Source organism: Cariama cristata, unplaced genomic scaffold, assembly GCF_000690535.1.
Source record: "Cariama cristata isolate BGI_N322 unplaced genomic scaffold, ASM69053v1 scaffold144, whole genome shotgun sequence".
Classification (NCBI taxonomy): Eukaryota; Metazoa; Chordata; class Aves; order Cariamiformes; family Cariamidae; genus Cariama; species Cariama cristata.
This window is the reverse complement of record NW_009614444.1, coordinates 1,961-26,001: the sequence shown is the minus strand read 5'-3', so window position 1 is coordinate 26,001 and position 24,041 is coordinate 1,961. Positions and strand designations below refer to the sequence as shown.

Below are 24,041 nucleotides of genomic sequence, written 5' to 3'. Positions count from 1 at the left end.
GGAAGGGCTGCGGGGAGAGTCGGGGAGGAAGAAGGCTGCAAGCAGAGGCGAACCCTCCTCCTCCTCCTCCTCCTCCTCCTCCTCCAGCCACAAAGCAGGTACGTGGAGACGCGTGCGAAACCGGGAGCCTGCTGGAAAGTTGGGCTTTCGACTGCGGGAGAGATGGGGGCTCTGGTGACTTAGAGCTGCTGCCTTTAAAAATAACACAGATGAGGAAGGTACCGCATAAATAAAATATACTGTGTTTATGAATAGGCTGAGGAACTGACTAAACACACCATGTAGATGGCTCTATCCACACAGCTGTATATTTAATCCATCAGGGACTTGCACTGCAGCGAGTTAGATCCTTTACGTTAAGGAGGCACCAGTTAGTTTATAAAAATACAGTTGTCATATGCCTGCTTTGTTACTATTCTCCGTGTTTGCAGTAATAGAAGATAAGGAGTTGTGGGGTGGTTTTTTTTTTCTTTGTTCACAGGACTTTAGTCTATTTATGGTGGTACTGCATTATAGCACTCTGAACCAGGAGTGCTGCAGAGCTCAGCATTGTGCGCCGATACAATGCTGCTCGCCCAGCTCTCCGACACTGAATCCTAATATAGCCTTGGGCAAATCACACAGTCCCCGGGTAAAACGAGCAAAATACTGTTTAGCTCGTCTGCTGTTCTTACTATCAGTGCTGTCATTGAACTCTCCCTTTTGGAGCACGAGGTGGGAGATGGTAGGGTTATTTTTCTACTCTGACAGCTTGAATGTCACCTTGGGTGAATGGTGACTTACTGATAGCGTTTTGCTGCATCTGGACTGTTATCATGAGGAATTAGTGTTTAGACAATATTTGGAACTAGTAAAGTTTTAGAAAATCCTAGTTTATATAAAATTCACAGATAATTTTCTGAAGCCAAACTCTGTGGTATTTTTGATAAAAGTACAAATATGTTGCCCTTAAATAGAAGCCAAAGTTTGGCTTTCCACAACAGTGGAAATTTTTTTTTCTAATAAGATTTAATAATTTCAACTTTAAAATCATCTTATTACTCTAAAATGCTGAAATCTTTCAGTTTTCTGTAACAAAAATTTACAATCAGTCATTTCTTTTTAAAGCAGATGGTTACACCTTAGTGACTGTATCAGTGCTTGACCTTTTACTAATAGAATGATGGGTGGATTCAAGGGCGGGTATCAGTACCATGCAAGTCCAATTTATCAGAAATAATTTTCCTGACTTCATTTTATCTCCTGTTGGATCATATAACTTCAGCACGTCTTTTCTCAAACACTGACTCCACTGTCAGTAAGAGAAAAATTGCTGAATTAGATTAGAACTTAGATTAGAGCTGGTGAGAAAAGGTTCTGGTTTAGTTCCTGAATTTGAGTTTCTCCAGGAATTCTGTTCTCCAGGGAAAGTGTTCAGATAGTTTAATCTGCAAATGTCAGTACATGTCACTTTTTGTCGATGGAAGCGTTTTCATTTTCCCATCAGCTGCTGTCCCTTCGCCCAGCCCCTCACTCACAAAGTCTCCAGGTTGGTGGCTTTCGTGCGCTTCTCATTCATTTGCATTTTCTCTCCTGGAGAGACGAGTAGAAAAGAGGGTGAATAAAGTAGGAGAAGTGGCTCAACCCTGGGTGTCCAATGAATTGGAAATGTGAATTTTTGGTGGGGAAATGCTGTTGGCTGAACACCTAATAGATGTGCACATGGAGAGAGGACAGAGAGAGAAGGCAGGCAGGCACCAGCTTCACAAGACAGAAGAAAAGCCGTGCTGGGATTACAGGAGATGTAGCAGTCCTTATTTTGATGTGTGGACTTGACACCAGAGAGGCAGGAGGCTGCATCTGTCCACGAGAGACCACGCAGAGCGTGGTCTCCGAACCAGGAGAAGCAGGTCCTGGAGATGTTGTAGGGTCTCAGGAGCTGGAGCTGTGCCTGAGGATGGCATGGGTTATTTATTTTTCAATAGGGTTAGTATCAATATTGTCTCCAGCTCCCTGCTGGGATGAATCACCAGGGAGCTATTCCAGTCAAAAGGGAGCAAGACTCGTCCCACTCTTGCCCTTGTAGTTCAGACCCACTTTCTAAGGCGAGAGCTTGTTTTGTTTACTTCTCTGGAGAGTTTGATTCATACGACTCGACACAGGACTCAACCCAACAGCAGTGCCTTAGAAAGCAGCAGCGTTATGGATGGACAGACTCCAAAAGGTCTGGAGGTTCAAGACACATAATTGTCAAGACATATTCTTGTTTATCTGAAACCCTTGGGAACCTGCAGCAGATTATGGACTGGCTTGTGAGAGCCAGCGGCTGGGATTTGCTTTTCCTTCTTGCAATACTGGGAAGCGGGTTTGGAGGAGACGAGAGGTCCGATGAGGTACCCCCAGCTTATGGGTGATGTGGGGTGAAATCCAGCCGATGTTGGCAGAAACCGAGCAGGCAGCGATTGCTGGGGAGACCACAGGAAAATCAGAAAGGGCCTGATTTCACAGAGTCACAGGTGCAAACCCTTTGGCTCTGGTGGGATGGGACAACCTTTGCTATTTGTGCAGGTGGGCAAAAGAGCTTGGTTCTCTAATCTGCCCGATGGAGATGACCCAGTCTGTCTGATGGAGGTGACCCTTGCTCTGCAGATGTGGCTACCAAGCACACACCACACTAATGTTTCAACAACGCTTTAAGGTGTAAACTGCTGGGTAGCCCAAAGTACAAAAATATTGAAAATGGGAAGTCAGCCAAATGCTTCAGGGTCTTTGAAGTTATTTGCTGTCAGATCCCCTTTAGGAAAGGGTAAAGATGGTAAGGACAGCGCTGATCTTTCCCAGCACGGTTGGTGTCCTCTAAGGCTGTAGTTTTAATGAAGCAAAGTTCTGAGCAGCAGAATCAGGGCATGCCCTTCCCTTCTGCTTTGGCATTTGTTTCTGTCCAGGCTCTTCTTCACAGTTTAGCTGGCACAGCTGCTTGGCCACTCAGTAAAACAGCTTGAGGAACAGACTTGGCTTTTTAAAAAGCACAATCAACCAAAACCCTGCTATTTTTACCCCTGCAAAGTCAAACTTCCCAAAGTGCTCTGAACATCCAGGTGTAGAAAAATGTGAAGCTGCAATCATCCAGGGCACTCACTGTTCTTCATTACAGGCATGATATTTGTATTCCATCTCCAAATCAAATCAAAATACCCTATTTCAAAAAAAAAAAAAAGTATTTTTCTTTTCTTGAAGAGCTCAAATATTTGAGGTTTTCCTTGTGAAAGTGTCTGTGCATTGCAAGAGTTATTGCACACCACTGACGAGGCGAACTCTAAACCCAGAGCATCCAAAAGGCATTTAAATCTCTGGACACCACAGCGGTCCCCAGCTCCAACATGAGTTTTTTGCTTACCCCAAGGGGATTGCAGATGGAGGGCTTGACTCTAGGGAACGTGCCAAAAGGGATCAAGTGGAAAACAGCGCTGCAGCCAGCTCCGACCAAGGGAAGCTCAAGACACTTTGTGCTTGGGGGAAGGGGACCAAAATTGGTCTGATGAGAGCCCAATCAAGGGGAACCTGTCCAGGGTTGTGATAATTTCGCTGGCAGACTGTTCTCCTGAGAGCCAAACATGGATTTTTCTACCCATTGCATCTAAACATGCCCTCTCCTGCCCGCGCACATGCTGCTGCCTCTTCATAGCATTTCTGCCTCTCATTTTAGGGTGCATTGCAAAGCAAACGAGATGCTAAGAGCCCAGCTCTTTGGTATATTATTTCAACCATGGGAAAAGTGCATTGCAACAGTTCAGGATTGTGAGGTTGGGAGAAAGAAACGGGGAAATCTATGTAAAGGTGGATTTTCCAAGGGCAGGACTTAATTAGCTAAAGGAGGTGAGGAAACCAGCAATTAGACAGCTGCTCCAGCCCTAGAGGGCAGCACAAAATAATAAATAAAAAGCTGAACTCACAGGCAATCTGAAATCCTCTTCTGCATGATAAAAGCACCTTTTTGCAATGGGAATTTTTGCTAGCAGGTCCAGCAGATCCAGCACTATGTACTCGCTGCTGAAAATTCAGTGGTTCATCCGAATTTTCAGAACCCTCTGCCTTTACCAAGGTCCCTAATTCCTGCCTTATGCCAGAAAAACCCTTCAAGTCAGGTGCGTTGTAGTTGACCCCGGACCCCCGTCCTGCCAGCAGACTGCTACCACACTCCGATTAGTGGGACCACTGCAAAGAGAAAGAGTTCTTTTTTCCAGGACAGGTTTCCAGATTCTGAGCTTTATATTTACAAGCTGTGAATGTTAAACTTTTAATCCTCAAGTGCTGTTTTCCTAAAGATGCAGAGAGTGATTTAGGTGCAGGGGTAGGAGGCTGCAACCCTCCAGGAATGTAACTTGCAGACACAAAACCCTAAAGTAAACACGCCGCCTTGCACCACGCATGCAGCTAAACAATGGCATCGGCAACGATAAGTCACTTATTCCCCTGAGCAAACCCCCATGGCCTGATCCTGACAGTTTCTCTGGCAAAAATCCCCTTGTTTCTCAATGCCTGACCCAAGCAAGGGCTTCAGGATGTCACACAGTAGCTGACTCTGTCCGGAGCACAGCGGTGGCTAGGACCCAGCAAGAGCCCGGAGAGGAGTCCGGAGGAAGACAAGCAACATAATTTAAAGCAGACACTGTCCCAAATAAGGTTATTTTCCTGAAAATGCCTTCGTTCTGAAGTTACGAGTGAGCCTCTTGGCGTCCTGAATGGGTAGACGTGAAGCTGAAGAACAATTTCATCGGTACCAGGACTGAACCGGTTTTGAAGAGCTGGATATGCTTTTTAAAGACATGATAAGCAGTGTCTGGGGACGTGAGAAAGCCTTGAAACAAGGTAAATGTGAAATATTCAGTCTTTTTAACCCGAAGGCTCTAACTTAACAGCAAAAAAAGTCTTCTGTGAAAAAAGATCAGACCTTGGGGAGTTTGGTTTGTGTTTTGTATATTCTCTTGTATTTAACCTGTCTTTGGCACAGGAGAATGTCTCTGTTATTTGCCTAAGCAGTAACAAAAATTACCTTTGGGGGAAATCCAGAAGGTGCTGCTGTTGTTAGCTACAAGCAACATCTATGAAGCGGTTTCAGGGTTAACACAGTAATAGAGATGGAGTTAAATATTATTCTGGAGTGGGAACTGGGCAAACTGGGATTAAACCCTGATTATTCCATGGTTTCAAACGTGTCTTGGGGCAAATCACTGCTCTTCTCTGCCTTTGCCCTCCCATCTGTTAAATAGATATGCTGATGTGGTTTGGGTACCATGCTTTGTCTAGATGCTAAATTATTTGACCCACTTAATAGGACTCCTTGGGGGTGTTACTCAATGAAATCACCTATACTTTTCAGCTGGGGATGTGTGATTTTGAAGTACTGTGATGGAAAACTGTGACATTGAACAGGGGTCAGAGCACAGTCCTGCTCTGAGTTACGCTGGGATTCTTATCACAGCTGCTAGTGGGAGCAAACTGGCACCAAGCATGAAGCTGCTCCAACTCTGGGAAAGCATCAGGGCAATAAAAGTTCCTTTAGGTCAAGTTGCTGCTACTGCTGCCCCCAGACCTTTTTTGTAAGTGGTGGTTAGAGACAGCAGTGCCAGTGCCAGCAGGCAGGGTTTACTGGTGATGCTCTCTGACACCAGGGCAATGGGGGTCCTGTGAGCCCTGAGCTCTGCATTGGAAGGGACCTGAGACCTGCAGAGAGGAGGGGGACCCAGTGCTGTGTCACGCTAGGTGTTGCTGAAGAGGTTGTCCAGAGAAAAGTTAGGCAGGAGAAACTCCACACCTGGGCAGCTGAACTGAAAATCACCTTGGGAAGGGAATCTCCATGAGCAAGGAGGTTGTGCTGTACCACGAGGAGTGGCTTGCCTTCCTCTGGATGGAGTCCATGTGGTCTCATGTTGGAAGAGACCACCATGTCCTAGTGCTTCAGGGTGTGACAGCCACCTTAGAAACACGTTGAGGGACAGCATCCTTGCTTACTACAGATCTGTCTTACACAGCAAGCCATTAAATCACATTTTTGTGTTCAAATACAACAATTTCCCAGTTGCTTTATAAACTTACAATTTAGGAAGTCTCAAAGCATGTTAAGACCCTTGATTGTGTCGGGTTTGTTATTTAAGAAGCAAAGGGACCATTTTTTGCACTGGCAGAGTGAAAAGAGAAGACATTGTAGAGCACGTGGGACACACGCTGCCCATCAGGGTGGTGCCCTGTTGTGGGGAATATCCATGGAGATTTCCTCAACTTAATTCATTGGATCTAAACAGAAACAACTTCCATTTGAGGGCTCTGAGTAAAGGCTTGTAATCATCAGTATGTTTGTCTTTTCTTTCAATGCCAGCAAAATAATCTCCAAATGATAAAACTAATTTACTCCTTCTTGGGGAAGGCACCCATTCATCTAAATCTAGGGAATGAAGAACAGAGGGAGAATGACAGAGATGGTGGTACCTCCTATGGAAGGAGGTAATTCCTCCCATAGGGTGATTTTGGCGTATTTTGCAAACATTAATGAAAAGGGTCAAGAATGAACTTCCTTGGTCTTGTTTTAAAGGTGGGGGAACAGACTTCTGATCCTGCTGCTGAGCCCCAAAGACAAACTCCAAGCTCTTTCACCTTGGGGTTCCATATCATCATCCATCATGACTTGTTTCCCCGAAATGGAAGGAATGTGCAATCTGAAAATAGAGTAGCTGTGGTCTAAGCCTCCACAGTTTCTCTGTTCCTAGTACACAGCCCTTTTCTGTGGTTGGGAAGTGAAGGGATGGGTAGGTTCCCATAGCGTACCTGTTGGCATTGCTGTTCAGCAATTGCCATGGCTGCATAGAAGCGTGGCCATCAGCTGCATCCCTCAATGACTAAGCGGAGGGATCTCCACCAGCTGGGAATGGTCCCATCTCCTGTTTCCAGCCTCCTGATGCTCTGTGGGTGGAAGTCACTGAGTAACGACATGTTGAAGCCAGTTTTTGGTGGCATATGTGTATGGGATTGGCATGCGTTTGGAGCTTGCCAGATGCCAGATTGCTCCTGGAAAGGCATAAGAGCAGTGCTAGCTAAGCAGTGCTGCATGGCTTCCAACTGGGAGCTGGTGTGTGTCTCACCAGCTCTAGATGCAGGCAGGACCAGCTCAGATCTGCCTGCAAGAAACCACACAGACACATTTGGCATGTTTGCAACAGAGGCGGTCATAAAGAAGTGATATCTGCAGTTCACATCAGTGGTGACCACAGCCAGAGACCTCTCTAGTGTCCGTCTAGAAACAAGCTGCTTGAAGGATGAATGCTTTCCCTTGGCTTCATTTGCATTTTTCTCCCCTTTCCCAGTGACAGGCAGTCACTTGCAGTGCTGTTTGCTCCTTTTGCAGTTATTTCTATGCTCTTTTCTGGAGTGTTTTCCAAACAATTAAACCCTGATGAATCCTTCATTTCATGCAAATCCATTCAATTTTGTATTTGTCTCTTCGTAAGGCATCTGCTTTCAAATGTATTTAAAAGCCTGGGATGTATAAAGTGGAAAACTAACATTTGGACAAAAAGTTCTCAGTCTATTCTTTAAGCTGTTTACATTAACTCAACAAATGTGGATGAGAGTGTAAAAGCTCTTTGACACTCTGGGGCGAGAGGAATGGAAAATGTTGTGGATGGAAACGGAAACTGTTCCCAATGCTCGTTGTTTCTGAATGGCACCCATTCACTTTGCTTAGGACTTGGCACTCCAAAACTGCAACTCAGTTGAAAGTTTCTGAGCTGCCTCTATGGGGAGAGTGAAGGTAACTCAGTCTTTGGTGGTTGTCTTTCTCCGTGATGCCAGACACACTGCTCAGCTTGAGCATCTGGACTTCACTGGATGGCCTGGGTATCACACTGGGGCTATCCCATGAACTGCCTTGGACCTTCCTTTCCAGTCCTCGTATAAATCTCTCTTTTTTTCCTACCAGACTCAGATGCAAAGGAAGATAGGTAGGTCATAAGTGCTGTAGGCTCAGCTATGGGTTAATTTATTGCACTGCATCTGTGCTTCTCCACGTTAGACGATGATCTGTTGCCAGTTTTCACATGCGTCGACCGCTGGGAACATTTGAAATCTAACCATAATTACTTTTACCTACAGAACCATGAAACTGTACGTCATCTTCTTCCTGGCAGTGGTGAACAGAGGGACCTCTAACAATCAGCCCACAGAGGGGATGTCCTGTGAAATGGTAAGGCTGTCTCCCTGCTCAGGCCACTTGAGATCCTGGACGAGGTTGGGACCTCCTTGTTACAGGCACTGCACAAGTAGCTATGGTCTCTGAGAAGGGACCCCCCGCCCCAGAACCAGGCTCTCCGTGACGGCAGAGGTGGGCTTTGCTGGGTTAGTGGATGCTCAGCAGGCTGTTCTCAGGTTGTGTCCTTGTTCTAGTGAAGGCACATAAAAGAGAGGGGGAAAGGAGGGTCATCATCTCCATTTTTTTTTGTAAAAAAGGGGGAGCTGGTTAAAAGAAATTTGACCTGATTTTCCCAAGACTGTACAGGGATTCTGTGGCTGAGACAGAGAAAGAACTTAGACCTAAAATCAACTCCTTTATATCAGACCTGAGTTCTTTGTGCTTTAAATAACGCATGTTCTGTGAAATGCATCTTTATCGGCCCCTTTGGAATAACAGGGAGACTGACCTCCTCTGCCCTGACACAGCACTGCTGCCAGGGGAGTTGTACCCGACTTCTGCTGGAGGCAAAAGAAGTGACAAAGCCTCTCACTCCACCAGTACAAAATTTGGTCCTTGAATTTTTGCAAGCACCTGGTACAATATTATAAATGTTATTCACAGCTGAACTTTCTCCCTTCTCTTTCCAAGTGCTTCTGACTGTAACAGGCTGTTTAAAAATATTTATCTTTTTTTTTTTTTCCTCTCCTGAACGTTGAAGCTGTTCAGCACAAATCCTCAAGAATTTCCAAAATAGGGAAAAAAATAATTTGCTAGCTGTCCACATCTCCCTTATGGGACTCATTCCATTCCTGCCCACCCTGCTGTATTGCTGCACTTCCTGAATTCCAGAGAAATTAAGACCTAGTATATATAAAAAGATCTTGGGAAGGTGTCTGGGTAGCTCAATTCATTGGCTGGAGAGGGAAGACTGATGAAGCCACTGTAAACATGACAGCTTGGGTCCCATGTATCATAGTCATATGAAGGCTGGGCAAGACACGCAATAATCCAAGCAGATTCATCCCGTCCCGTTTCTTGATGGGTCACAGATCAGGCTGATTGCTGAGAAGTAAACACATGCTTGTTTCCACTACCCCACTGTAAACTGCTTTCATCAAACCAACAACCCGAAGCTCTACGCAACTGGGCTGGGGTAAATTCAGCCCCGATAGAAAACATGCTGCAGTCGAGGGCTGGGCTGCTCATCTGGTATAAATCACTAATGTCGATGCTGATTGTGTTCCTTTGCTGAGTGTTTGATCCAGTGGAAGCAGGAGGGCGTAAATACAAACACAGCTTAAAGAAAGAGGGAGCTACTGGATTAGCTGATGGGTCCATTGAGAGTCCTGCTTGCTTCACACAATGATTTTTCATCACAGCCTCGCTGTTTTACACGGTACTTCCCCTGTGGTGACACCTTCAGAATAGCATAGGTTCAGAAATGGAAACTTGCATCCCAGATCTCATGGAAGAGGCATGAGTCAGAAGCCTGTGCCCCTCTCTGACTCACCACTGATGCTCCTGTCATTGAACCAAAGTCTTGTATAAAAGAGGTTTTAGGAAGTAAACAGTTCCTGCCAGACCCCTGACATGGGAGTGAGCTGCACTGATTATGCAAGTTACTGCATATCTACATGTTTGCAAGAGAGCAAGGCACAGCTTAAATGTCAGGAGGTTCTTCCTAACTCGCATCGCCTTCCAAGGAGAGAGGCTTTGACTAGTTCATGTTTTATCTCCCAAAGAAAGGTGTTTCTGCTAATTCACGTTAACTGGCAAATTCAAATAATTTATAGAAGGGAAGGTTTTTTAGCAAATTATATCTTACCTTGCATTGAAGTGATGCAAGACCTTGTGCATAACTGGTTATCATAGGGCAGCTGATACCTGGTACCTGGGCAAATTGATAAGGTTTAGTTATGTAGCTGAGCCTCCCTCTGGGCAGCTCTTCCAGAAAATGGGCATGGACACTGTGCAAGTGCAAGTCAGTGCCAGGTGGCTGCAGCCCAAATTCTTTGGTTCAAATTCTCGTGAGTTGATACAGGACAACACAAGTGGAGGCTTGGATCCAGCTGCTTTGTTTGTAGGGCTCTTACTAAGGTGGGCGACAACTTCCATCCAGTGCTGAGCAGTGAAGAACTGGAGTCAGAATCCAAATGATGCTCACCTTTTGAGCTGTTGGGTCATTTTTTCACCAGCACCTGAATGGGACTGGACACAAAAGGGACCAAGTGCTTCCCACCCTCCAGTACTTCCTGCCAATGGACTTCAAACAAACCGGTGGCAGCACTGGCAGAGAGGATGAAGTCAGAACATAAGACCAGTAAAACCTCATTTCCAGCTTCAGGCTGCCAATCCATTGGGCTATGGGGTGCGAGGAGCAGAAATAGACGTAAATAGATGCTATTTGCTCCATCCCACTGAAACGTGCTTCATCTTTTCTTTCTGGTGCTGATGAGAACAAAACTCATGCAGTTTGGGCCTTGGGGAGAAAAGATGGTGCAGAACAGACTCGATAAGAAATTCAATGAGGATCAAAATAGTCAGTGAAAAGGAATGACAGTTTTTAGAAAAAAAGGGGAGGGTAAAAGTTATAGGAGCAAATGGCAGACAGTGGGAGGTATAGATTTTATCAGTCCCTTTTATCACTGGGAGGGTTCAACAGATGCAGAGTAAAGGCCCAATCCTGCAAGATACGTGGTGAACTGGGACTGACCTCTCTCCCATCGATTTGAGTGAAAACCAGCCGGATGGTGTGGATAGGAGTTGGATTAGGACTTTGCTAATATGCTGAGTGCCCAGAGAGAGGGGAGGGTGCTCAACGCTCATTGACATCTGGTTCAAAGGGTAGGAAGAAACCTGGCATCTGCCTTGGGCTGCAAAGTGGCTGCTGCTTCTTTGCTCTGGATTTCTGTATCCTTCTGGCTTCTCCCTCTTTCACAAACCAAGCAAGAAGAGACTTCTAACTCTGTTATTTAGGCCTTGGAGCTAAGCCCAGCTCTGTGCACACTTTAGCTCAAAATGAGGAATTCTGCAGTGGCTTTGCAGGAAACAAATAATGTCAGGGAAAAGCCAGAAAATTCTCTTCTCTTTTTTTCTATTTTGTTTAGCTGAGGGAGATTTGAGTGAGTTGGAGGGAAAAAAGGAAGGGGTTCAGGTTTTAGTAGGCCATTTACTTGGGGTCTTTGGGAAAGATGTATCATGGGAAGGACTGCGGAGCAGCCTGTGTATATCTAGAGTTTAGATGAGCACTTACACGTCTCTGGCACATTTTTGTGTGGTCTCCAAAACTCACATGATGCAAAAGAGATTCACAAAATGCTGACTATTGCCCCACTTCTCCTAAACAGACCTGCCACTTCATTCACTTAAAAGTTCACACGAAACAGATGGGGTTTAATACTTTTTACTTTCAATGTTTCTTTAATGTCTGAGAAGCTTTGCGTCATGGAATCTGGATTCTGCTTCTCTACAGAAGTTAAGATTCAACAGATCTTTTTCTTTCTTTTCTTTCTGATCTTTCTACAAACAGTACATGACCCAGTCACCCAAATACATTCATAACAAGAGTTTTCCTCCAGTAAATTAAATGCTGCCTAAGCCTTTTGCATTCCACTTCTTCCTGCTGCTGTATGTTCGCCTTAATAACAAAATACAGCTTGACATTTACGCAAGGGTGATCGTGATCATGTTTCCAATGTTCCTTATGAACACACACTCTAAATTTTGCTCTAGACATAGATTCAGTCCTAGCTGCAATTAAACAGACACGCATCTAGAAGATGAATTTGACTTTGTCACTTGGGTTTTTTCTCTACCCTGCTGCTGAGAATTGGACTGAAAAGGCATGACCCTCACTGCACATCAGTTTTTTTTCCTCTCAAAAGCTGGCTTTAGGTAATTCATCTTTTCCGTGTTGTATCACGAGTGTCCTATGTGGGTGGTTTCATAAGGCGTGCTCCTCGTACAAGAAGAAGGGAACTGTTGCCTTAGGAAAAAGGATAAACATGGATGGTAAAAGCAGGAAGAGTTTGGAGATTTGCATTAGAAACGTTTCAGTTGTTGAATGACCCATTTGGTCAAAGATGCATTGCTCAACTAAGCCGTGGCTAAAGGAAGACATGATCAAATATCTGAGGGTGTGACTAAGAAGGAGAGAGATGGGTTTTGTGCTATAGGGTCTTTATATGTTTCTCCACCTCCTTGCTTTGGGACCTATGCTGCCAACAGAGTGAAGCTCTTTTAACTATTACTTAATATTGCAACTAGAGTTTGCAAAATCTAATAGAGTGATGAAGCTGAGAAAATGAAACATTAGAACAAAAGTGAGGAAACAGTGCTTGATCGCAATGGAAAGAGGGCAAAACTCCTTCATTTGGGGCTATTAAAATGAGCCTGGGAAAAGTTACAAAAAGGAGAGCATTTAGTAGGTATCACATGCACATAAAACTCTCTACTGTTGTAAGTCAGAAATGTCTTTAAAATGAAATGAGTGCTGTTAGCTGTAAAGAAGTGTTAACATTGTTGTTCTTGCTGTCTGAATGCTCAGAGAAAGTAGTGTGATCAGTGTTTCAGAAGAAGGATCTGCCTGGATGCTGAATGTTATTTTCTTTGTATTTCATGCAAAGATATTTTTCATTTGTCAGGTGACAACCCCTTGTCTCTCTTTTTCTGACAGGCAAACTCGCAGGCATTTTGCCACAACAAAGACCTCCACCAAATCCCTCATGAACTCCATCTGAATGTAAACAAAATCGATCTGTCTGGAAATCTGATTCAAAGCATCCCTGAAACACCGCTATCACTCTACACTTCCCTCCAGTGCCTGGATTTAAGCTCTAACCAGATAAGTTTCATCACGCCTGGAGTCTTTGCACACATGACAAGTTTGCTGGAAATAAATTTAGCCAACAATCACTTATATGAGCTTGCTCAGAATGGAACAGAGGGGATTGGACTTTTACCCAAGGTGGAAATACTGGACTTATCCCACAACAGCCTGTACAATGGGATGGCTGAGTATTTCATTAAACAAGCTCCAGCACTGCGGTATCTTTCCTTGGCAGATAACAGCATTATAATGATATCACACAAGATGTTTCAGGGATCTCCTGGTCTTGTGGAGATAGATCTTCAGAGTAATATCATCATGGAAATAGAAGAAGGTGCTTTTGAGACTCTAGTGAACCTTTCCAAACTCAATCTCTCCATGAATTCAATTACTTGCATCTCTGATTTCAACCTCAGGCAGCTGGAGATACTTGACCTTAGCAGGAATAGCATTGAGACCTTCCACACCACAAAGTCGGATGACGAATATAGCTTAAGATGTTTGGATCTGAGTGAAAACAAACTGCTTCACTTCCCAGTCTTCCCCCAGGTAAATAAGCTGGTAACTCTGAATTTATCAAAGAATTTAATCCAGTTCACTGCTGAATCCCCTCATAATAAAATGGACTATATGGAAAACGAATGGCTAGATGCTTCTTTTCACCTTCTTGATCAGAAGCAAAGTGGAAACAAGAGTTCTCTTTATTTATCCCACCTTGTATATTTAGACTTAAGTTATAATGAAATCAAATCCATTCCGGATGAGTTCTTTGAATCAATGTTGTCCCTTCACACCCTTAATCTCAGTAAAAACTGTCTTCAGGCATTTGCAGTAACTTATGACAGTGCATTGATCTCCCTAACTGTCCTTGACTTGAGCTACAATGCTTTGCAGAACCTTCTCCTAGATGCTGGCACATTGTCAAGTTTGAAGGAGCTCTATATCCAAAACAACCGCCTTCAGTCCCTGCAGTTTGATATCTTCTCAAGTCTTCCTAGCCTCAGACTGCTTAATCTACAGAGCAATAATATCAGCCTTTGCAGCATGTACTCAGGACTAGCTAAGCAAAGACTTGCTGGAGAGGAAAGTGGTTGTGTGTCATTTGTTGATTCTCCTGCTCTTCAGTACTTGTACCTAGCTGACAACATGCTGAACATCCTACCAGCGTACACTTTCTACAAGACATCTCTGATTGTCTTGGATCTCTCCATGAACCCCGGACTGAAAATAGAAGTTAAAGCATTATCAGGACTGGAAAAGTCTCTGGAATATTTGTATTTACAGGGCAATAGCCTGATAGAGTTAAATATTGACTTGCCTTGTTTTAGTCACCTTAAACATTTAAACCTCTCTGAAAATCAGCTGAATTGGCTGCCTAAGTGGGGTAGTGACTCTCCACTGGAAGTTCTGGACCTACGGAACAATAGGTTTAGTACATTACAGAACAGCAATATTTTAGCATTAGAAAATTCACTTAAAAACTTGTATCTCACTGGGAACCCACTCAACTGCTGTGGAAACATCTGGCTTTCATCAATGATCCAGAACAAAAATGTCCAGATCCCCAACGTGGAGCACTTAACGTGCCAGTACACTCAGAACTTTGGGTACCAGGAAGAAATGCACATCGGGAACATTAGACCAGAAGACTGTGAAAAAGAGGATCTGAAGAAAATCAACTTCCTTATTATATTAACATTTGTGTTGGTTTTATCTGTGATCATCATTGGCGTGGGTTCATTTTTTTGCTTCCGCAGGCAAAACTTTAGCCATCAGTTTAAAGCATAGGAACACAAAATGCCTTGAAAACCGAAGAAATCAGGTGCTACACTGCCGGTGTGTAGAAATGAAGGGTAAAATTCTCACCTTTGATTTTTAACTGTGGATTTTAGACAGTTTCAAGGTGTCCCTGAACTGCACCACTATAGTGCTCTGGGTTGCAGGGACAGAAAAGAGAATTTGCCATGTTTTGCACTTGCTTTGTTTGCAAGCAGATCTGCTTAAAAAGTTTATACAGTGGTGGAAGAGGCCACTGTGAAGTCCTGCTGTTGTCTTGAGGGATATGTAATTTAAACCAGACCAAAAGAAAAGGCCCTCTAAGGTCTTGAGACTTTTCACTAAGCTCAGAGATACTTTGTGATGACACCTTCACAGAAAGACTTTATGCGAATTGAGGATTGTAACTGACTCATCTTTCTATGACAGTCATTGATGACACTAACCAAGTAGGAAAGCCCTTCTCAAAGTTATGTACCTCCGTGAGATATTTTGATTCGGTCTGAGCTTTGCTTTTTCCTAACTGGTTAGCTCCTTGCCCTTCTTAAACCGAAATCATACAAACCTATGCCAGGGCAGGCCAAAATAGAATCGTTATGGTTGGAAGAGACCTCAAAGATCAAGTCCAAACTACAATCTTTCATTCCTTGAAGTTGGTTGCAAATCTCCCATGAGTTCCAATACAACGAGAATTTAGCTACAAAAGGAAACTACAGTTTGTCTCTGTTGAGCTCGTGGCTGCCATTTAGAAAATCCATGGCTGACCATGGGAACCAAAGTCCTTGGTGGTAGGAACCTCTTTGGACACCTCCCTTTGCTCCAGCCACTGGGGCAAGACGTGAGAGGTAGATGAGGTCAGTTAGACTGTGCGCCTAATACCCACGAGAGATGTAAGAGAAATCTTGAGCATGTAACAGCTGCACTATACGTTACCCAGATCTGCTCAGAAGGTCACAGGTCCACAGTTCAACTCAAAGAGGAGAAATTTGCCCCTCCTGTGCAATACATATTTAACTGGGTTTAATGTGAAGAAATTCATCTCTGGGGTGCACGCTTTTTAAAAGAAAAATCTTAGAGAATGAATTTCAACCAGCTAACATTAGACTGAAATGTTTATATTTCCAAGGAAAACTGTTGGGAACTCACTGCATACAGCTGCATTTCAATGCAAAAGAATAATAGAACTGTTTTTAAAAGTCACAGGATGTTAGACAGCAAAAAGGTGTTTTGAAGACATCGATGTGAAACAATACAGAAGGAACCTAGTCCTGGGACATTTTTCAGTTCAGATGTCTGCCGTGTCTCCCTAAAAAGGTATTATTGTCTAGAGGACTGGCTGCAAATAAAAGTTACGTAGATCCTCATCCTATGATGGGTTTAACATGGCCAAGCTGTTGATTGCTAAAAGCTGACACTGACATATGTTATGTCCTGTACTCTGACAGCAAATTCACCCTTTTGAAGTGAAAAAAAGCTCACCAACAGTGGCAGCCTGACCTACTAACGGGGTTCAATAGCTTCAAAAGAAGCTTTATCAGGTTTCCTGTTAATGCCAGGAACCGTACATGAAGGCACATAAGAGAAACAGAGGTCAAACCAAAACCTGTCCGGGTAAATAACTCAGAGTCAAATTGCTGCTCCATTTTTTGTTTCTTCCAGCTAGTGAATGTCAAAATTATCACACTACAAAAAGGTGTATAATTCTATTTTTAAAGCGGTTATGTAAGAAACTGGCTGGTAGTTTTCATTGTGGAATTTTGTACAATAAAAACACCTTTGAATTTTGTAAAAAGCACAGGGTTGTGAATATATTAAAGCACCAGCTTGGAATGCTCCACAGATGAAAAGCTATGTCTTCCTATTTTTCTATGGTGTTCAGACTCCACTTTAGACCTTTACCTTCTGGTCCTGAAGCAGAGACAGCTGCTCAACATCTTAGAGTACAACCCATGGAGAACCAGGAGACCTACTGAAGATGTAGGCAAGCATTTGCACAAAAAATCAGCAGCAATAGGGCCTGATCTAACACCTATGGAAGCCAACGCTACCCGTTGGCTCAAGCTCTTATTCTTGTAGGAGAAAGTTTGCACAAGCAGGAATCCCAGGGAGTAGTTGGAAGCTTGATGCTGAAGTTGGTGAGCTTTTCCTTTGGTGTGAAAGCAAGCTGAGCTGTGCGCCCAGACACAGGCTAATTTATCCACACACTGAGTTCATGCCTTTTGTGTCGAGCATGGCAAGATTATATCTCCTTCTGAGAGGCACTATTAGCTTGGCTGCCATAACTGGAATTAGTTAATAGCCTGATGATAGAGCCAAACCCATTTAATTAACGGTCTTAACACTGCTTTTGTTTGGCTCTACCAAAAGGAAGTGCTTGTTATTACTAAACATCTGGGACTAATTAGATTTCCATTGACTTCCCTGGGAGCAGAAACAGCTTTCTCGAGGAATAAGCCTCAGGAGTAAAGTGCAGCACGGCTCATTTGGATTTCTCTGTTAGCAGCGTAAGCATCCGAGAAGTGACATGAGCCCACTCCAGCCAATTCCGCTCTTCTGGATGGGATAGGGAGCATGAGGGAAAGAAAATATGAATAAAAGAGCAAAGAGAGGGAAAACAGGGAGATATGGGAGCTCTTTGTGATATTATTCCACAAAATAGGGGTACGCAGATGACAGCCCCAACTCTTGCCTCTCCTGTCTGCTGCTGTGCCTGCAAGAAGCCCAAATGCCAAAGTACGTGATCCTGCATCAAACGTAGCCATTACTCACACATTACACATCTTTCCACCAGCTAGCCTCATTGTCCTAATAGATTGGTGTGATATAGGTAATTTTGCAACCAAAACCAAAACTTACACCCTCCATCATTGCTTTTTCATGAAGTCCTTGCAACAACCTTTGTTGATGCAAAGAGAGCTCATGTTGCTAAGCCAAGGAATATCCTTCTGAGATTCTGGGATATGTAGTAGAGCATGTGGGATTTATGCAGCCAATACAAACTTTATTTTTTTAATTATTGCATGCAACAAATGGCTTCCTCTCTGCAACTGTTTGCATGGGGCGGGACAACTGATTTCCCTCAAATATTTCCTACCACAGTTTGTTGTGATTTGTTCCCAAATGTGATCCTCTGTAGCGGGATCAGGTAGATAAAAATACTGGAAGCACTAGAAACACTCCCACAGAGAGTCTCTAGAAGTTCAGCAAGTCGTGACTCATGTTGGCCATCCACAAAGTCTCAGTTTCCAAAGGCGTTGGCTTTTCCTGCAAAGCCAAGACAAAACAATACCCTAGCAGAGTACCAGAGCCTCTGGCTACAGACCTCTCTGCAGGGACCCTGCTCAGCCCTGAACTAGCCATGGTGGATTAGTACAAAACCCAGTCAATGCCTCCTAATATTTCGGGACCCCAGAGCACTTACTTTCCTGTTCCCATCTATTCCCCATGCCATTCAGTACCCTTTTGCTTGCCTGGGGATAAACAAACCAAAACCACAACCTGAATCCCCTGTATCTCCACAAGAGAGAAAAACATGTCTTCCCTTGTATGGCAAGGTATCCTCTGACCATATCTATTATTTTCCATAAACAGTTGTTTATTCTGCTTGTGCACACATGAGCAAAGGCACAGATGTACACAGGCTAGTATAAGAAATAACATCACTTCAGGATTAGCTTTGTTTAAGCTGAATTAGAACAGCCAGTACTTAATGATCTTCCGTAATAACAAACAGCCCATGGTGCTGGTGCCTGTGGACTCCTATTTCGTGCCTGTCCATGAGAAACAATTCAATCAAGATTTTCAAAAGCGAGCAGTGATTTATTTCAGATGCTTAAATTTGCAGCCTGCATCTCACCAATCCTGGAACAAGTCTGATTTGCCAGAAAACTGGGTCCATCTTCTCTCAAAACCAAGGCTCTGCGGTATGTCTTATAAAAGCCCCAGAAAAAAACCTGAGATTGTCCAGATATATATATTTCTTTCACTTACTCCTTTCTAATGATAGTTGCCTGCTCTGTCAGAGCTGTGTTGACCATCTGAAGAGCTAAAATACAGCAAAGCTTCCCACCAAAACCTCCTCTGCCCTGTAGTCTTCTCTCAGAAGGACCAAGTTAAATATCTCCTTACTCACAGAGCAATCATTCACCTACTGTTGTGGCTTAATTTGAGTGAAAGAGGGAAATTACCCATAAGGAAAGAAGAAAAACTAAGTCTCAGGTCTGCAGCTTTCTGACAACGTTGCAACTATCCAGCCAGAGCAGATTTTGGTCTCATGGGTCATGGATTGATGAGAGTCCAAACAGATTTTGCCAAGAAACAAGAGAAAAGGAGGATGAGAGGAGTTGAGAGTCATCAGAGAGCTCAGGGTGATCGATGGGAAAAGGAGAAAACAAAGTGTTGGTGTAATTCTCTCCAAGGAGTGGAGAGCTGAAAATACTCCAGAGGAACAGGCAGTAATAGGTCCCTACCCACCTCTCCTCAACCCAAGAGGTTAGAGGAGGTCTGTGAAGCTTCAGTCCATCTCTTATAGTGGAAAGGTGAGAAGAGAGACTAGGAGATAGATAATAGAGGAGCAGAAATGAAGGATAATAGATGAAGTGAAAGATGGAAGGAAAAAAGGAGTAGAGAAGAGGATTTTAGTACAATTCAGCTCTTTGTGATGGGAAACTGAGAAAAGAAACTGGAAACTGAAGAGCATCCAAGAGAGAGGGGTGGGAAAAGCTTTGCAAAGAGGCGGTCAGAGCTGAGCTGTGTGGAGCAGGGGGAGACACAGGTACCTTGGCTAGGCGATATGCCTCTAAATATGTGACACATGTAAACAGAGGAGGACATCAGCTCACGAGGGGTGACAAACAGAAGTATATAGTAACCAGGGAAACAGGATGAAACCGAAACAGGAGGAAAAAGAGACTGAATAAGCACAGAACTTTCCGAGGAGGACCCGTCGGGCTGTGCAACATTCTTTCGCAAGCAAAGACATTCAGAGGCTGATGCAATATGATACTAAACAAAATTTTGGCAAATATAAGGGAACAGTCCTGCAACACTGGGAGAGTCACTTTTCTCCCAAGCTATTGAGCATGGCTGTTCTGTTGCGTTGCAGAGCCAAGTTAGTTCCACAGATTTCCTCCTCCTGTCCATTTCTAGCAGTCATCGCATCAAAGACACACATTTTCCAGTTCATAAGCTGTTTTCTTTACAAAGAAACATTCTGGAAGGTGACAACAGAAGAGATTCCTCTCTATTGTTTCTGACTTTCCCAGAAAATAGAGTGGAGAGGGGAGTCCAGGGTCCTGGAGGCAAGACCAGAAAAGGAGAGAAACCCATTTTCAGGCAGTAAACCCACCAAGGAGAGGGTGGCTTGGGACGGGCAACTGAGCATAAGGCAGGGTGTGGGGAGAACAGAAGGGGAACAGGCACAGCTAAACCAGGAATTTGGAAGAGAAATGGGGAAGGAATGGTCAGGATGAAATCAGAAGCAGAGAGCGCAGCATTACAGGGCAGAAATAAAGGAAAGAATGGCTGCACACCGCTTTAAGCTACATTTCTGTATTTAAGATGACAGAGCCTTTACCATGTTTGTAGATGACACCAAATAGAGCAGTGGTTGATATGTTGGGGGCAGAGCTGTTATTCAGAGGGACTTTCCACGTCAGTGCAATGGTCCAACAGAAACTTCATGACGTTCAGTAAAGACCTGCATGTTGGACAGAAGAAGCTCATGCAACATTCCAGCTTAGGGACAAGATGACTAGAAAGTAGCTTTGCAGAAGAGGACCTGAGGGTCTGGGTGGACACCAGCTTAGGGACAAGATGACTAGAAAGTATCTTTGCAGAAGAGGACCTGAGGGTCTGAGTGGACAAGTTGTCCATGAATCAACATCTTGCCCTAGTGACAATGATGAAATCCGGCTGCATACTGAGCTGTATTTACAAAAGCTTAGGAAGTCAAGAGATGCCGTTACTCCCCTCTACTTGGCACATTTAACACCACATCTGGTTACTGTGTCCAGCTGTGAGCCTCCCAGTGCAAGAGAGAGTCTGACAACACATCTGGTTACTGTGTCCAGCTGTGAGCAAGAGAGAGACTGACAAACTGGAGTGAGTCCAGCAGAAGCCACCAAGATGGTCAGGGGGCTGGAGCATATGGTATCTGAGAAAGAGACAGAGGGAACTAGGATTGTTCAGCCTGGAGAAGAGAAAGTCTTCTGGAGAAAACATTTATCAATACTAGAAGGGCAGTTACAAAGAAGACAGTGTCAGCTCCTCCCAGGAGTATTCAGTTAAAGGACAAGATGCAACCGTTGAGAGTTGCAATGGGGAAGTTCAGACTGAACATAAGGAAAAAATACTTCATAATGAGAGAGGTCAAACTCTAGAAAATCCTTGGAGATTTTCAAAACTCGTCAGGGCAAGGCCCTGATCAATCACTTCTGACATTGAAGTTGGCCCTGCTTTGCTCAGGGAGCTGGACTGGAGCTCTCCAAAGGCCCCTTCCAACCTGAATTATTCTCCAAACCTTTGCAAAACAAGAACAGGTCATGCATTTAGGTGAGGAAAAGAGTAGCAGAGAAACTTGTGAGCAATAGAGCCTGTCAGTGGTATTTACTCCCTGCACTGAAGCTGTGGAAGGGATTTGGCAGTAGAAGTGTCAAGAGAGATGGTAAAAGTGGCTGATGATGTCAGGTGTCGGCAGAGTCAGTCAGATTGTGGTAGTCTGAGTTCATATAAAGTCTCTTTTTTTTTTATTTTTTCATTTTTATACCTCAAAATCATAATTAATGTTTTCAAAATTTTCCATTAAAATTCTGAAGAACTTTAAGTGGGGAAATGTTTGCTTTGTAAGGCCAGTGCTTCAGTTTGAACTCAGTTGTTGCTACTGCAGGAAGCACGTTCTCGTACAATAAAAAGAAAAAATCATTGCAACATTCAGTTTGCTTTTATTATCTTTGTTCTAGAGAAGAGGAGGAAATGTTTCAATCGGCTAATGTTAAATAACATTCCCCCAATTATCACTAAAAGAAAACAAAACAAAATACATTAAAAATAAAATGTTAGGCTGTTGAAACTATATAAATCTTTTCATGTTTTATCACATCAAGTAGTGCTGGGACACAGGAAGAATACAAAATAAAATAATGACAGTAACATTTTAAAATTCCAGAAGAGATCAATGAGGTAAGATTTTTGTTCAAAAATGTGTTTATTGTAAAACTTCCTCCATCACGAGTACTTAGATCGGAATTGGTGCTTTTTTATAAGTTTTATGACTCCACTGCCTTTCACTTTAAAATGTTGTGACAAAAACTTCCAGCAAGAGTCATAGATTGAAGAGTTTCAGGACTTGATCTTCATTAATTGTTGCTTACTTTTGGAAAAAGCCCTTTCTAACAGACCTTAGCATATATTTCTTGCCTTACATATGTAATTAAGACCGTATGTCTCCACTAATCTATCCCTTGTGTTTCACCACAGACATCAGGCAAGTTATTGCATTGCTGGTGGACCCATCACCTCCCCTGGTGCAACTTGAGGCCGTTTCCTCTTGTCCTATCATTGGTTATTTGGGAGAAGAGACCGACCCCCACCTGGCTACACCCTCCTTTCAGGTAGTTGTAGAGAGCAATCAGGTCTCCCCTCAGCCTCCTCTTCTCCAGACCAAACCCCCCAGCTCCCTCAGCCGCTCCCCATCAGACTTGTGCTCCAGACCCTTCCCCACCTTCGTTGCCCTTCTCTGGACTTGCTCCAGCACCTCAAGGTCTGTCTTGTGGTGAGGGGCCCAGAACTGAACACAGCACTTGAGGTGCGGCCTCACCAGTGACAAGTACAGGGGGACGATCACTGCCCTGGTCCTGCTGGACACACCAATCCTGATACAGGCCAGAACATAATCTTAACCCAGACCTGAAGACTTCTGTAAATTGCCTAAATATAGACAGCTAGTTCAGTCCATGGCAGGAAACTAGTACCATTTGGGATGTTCCTGGGGTTTGGGCTACATCGCTACAGAGTTTGCAGGTATGATATAGGGTAGAGAGGAAGTCTAGCTATTCTTGAGTATCAGCTGGAGGTCAGAGAGCATACCCCAGGGTATCTCAAAGGCAAATGAATATGTCTGTGGGCATCCATTCAAACCCACCGCTGAATAAGAAGTCAGAAGTAGTTTGAATAACAGGGTTACTGAGTCCTTTGCTTTAACTAGTTGGTATGTTAAATCTGCTCTCTGAAGTCTAATATCAGTTTACCCTCTTAGATGATAATCAAAACCAGAAATCAAGACCAGCTTTCAACCAGGAAAGTTTTGCACAACTCTCTGCCTGTGCACATCCAACGTCATGTTATCTTTTTTTCTTCTTTTCCCATGGTGCAATTGTTTTTCCAACCTCCTGCTTCCTTAGACAACTACGAGGAGGCTTTCAAGTAAATGCAATAGAAGTGCAATGATATCACGTGTTTGTGCGCTGGAGAATGTGTCACTTCATACGATTTGCACCGTGCACTTCCTACTGCTCTTCAGCAGACCTCTGGACTCACCCACACGAAGTATTCTCAGATGTCTCCTAGCAGAGTACCTGAGTGATGCATGGTTAAATAAACCACTTACTGCGGTCTGTGGAGCAATGCTTTCAGCATCTCATGGCCCAAATGTTGGGGTTTTTTCCTACCACTTCTTATTTCACAACTCGCCTGTTGGGATTTTGGTCTTGTGCAAGAGTTGTTATGGGAACAAAGTCTTATCTCAAAGAAAGATCTTCCTTTATTTGAATCAAATCTCTCTAACTTTCCTCTCCCGATAATAATAAAAAAAAGTTTTGTTCACTTAATAAAGACCTAAAGGATGTAGCTAAGACATAGCTAGGTTTTTCATACAAACATCCAAAACTCCCTTGCTTTTCCTTTGCACTGTTTCAGGTACCCCCACAAATTAGAAATAAAGACATGACATATTATCTGCGTTGGGAAGATATGGCAATCATTTCTTCTGGTTAAGTCAGTGCAGTTTTTGAAGACGTCTCAGCTGTAAATGAATGAGCTCAAGTTACAATCTGTTCACCAGCCAAACCCTCACAACTCCCTACACCTCTCCTTGCTTGTGAAGCAGTTTAAACCGTCTTTGTGTTTTACTTGACAAATGGGACAGGCTAAGACTACATCCAGTATCATTTCCATCCTGACTGAGGATAATTTATTAGGTCACGAGACCCAGCTCCATGGCAGCTGCTCCTATCCCCC

The 24,041-nt window shown here is 43.7% G+C and overlaps 1 protein-coding gene across 1 annotated transcript; it reads left to right on the top strand.

Annotated features, from left to right (window-relative positions):
• The first annotated feature begins 4,546 nt into the window (after positions 1–4,546).
• LRRC32 (leucine rich repeat containing 32) lies at positions 4,547–14,819 on the top strand. The gene is made up of 3 exons (XM_009699392.1): positions 4,547–4,848; positions 8,125–8,215; positions 12,879–14,819. Exons 2-3 carry the CDS (start codon positions 8,129–8,131, stop codon positions 14,817–14,819), a joined length of 2,028 nt encoding a protein of 675 aa, XP_009697694.1. The 5' UTR covers positions 4,547–4,848; positions 8,125–8,128.
• The last annotated feature ends 9,222 nt before the right edge of the window (positions 14,820–24,041 follow it).

Coding starts and splice junctions, on each gene's coding strand:
- LRRC32 (XM_009699392.1), top strand. CDS start 8,129: ATGAAACTGTACGTCATCTTCTTCCTGGCAGTGGTGAACAGAGGGACC. Junction 8,216..12,878: donor AGGGGATGTCCTGTGAAATG/GTAAGGCTGTCT, acceptor TTTTTCTGACAG/GCAAACTCGCAGGCATTTTG.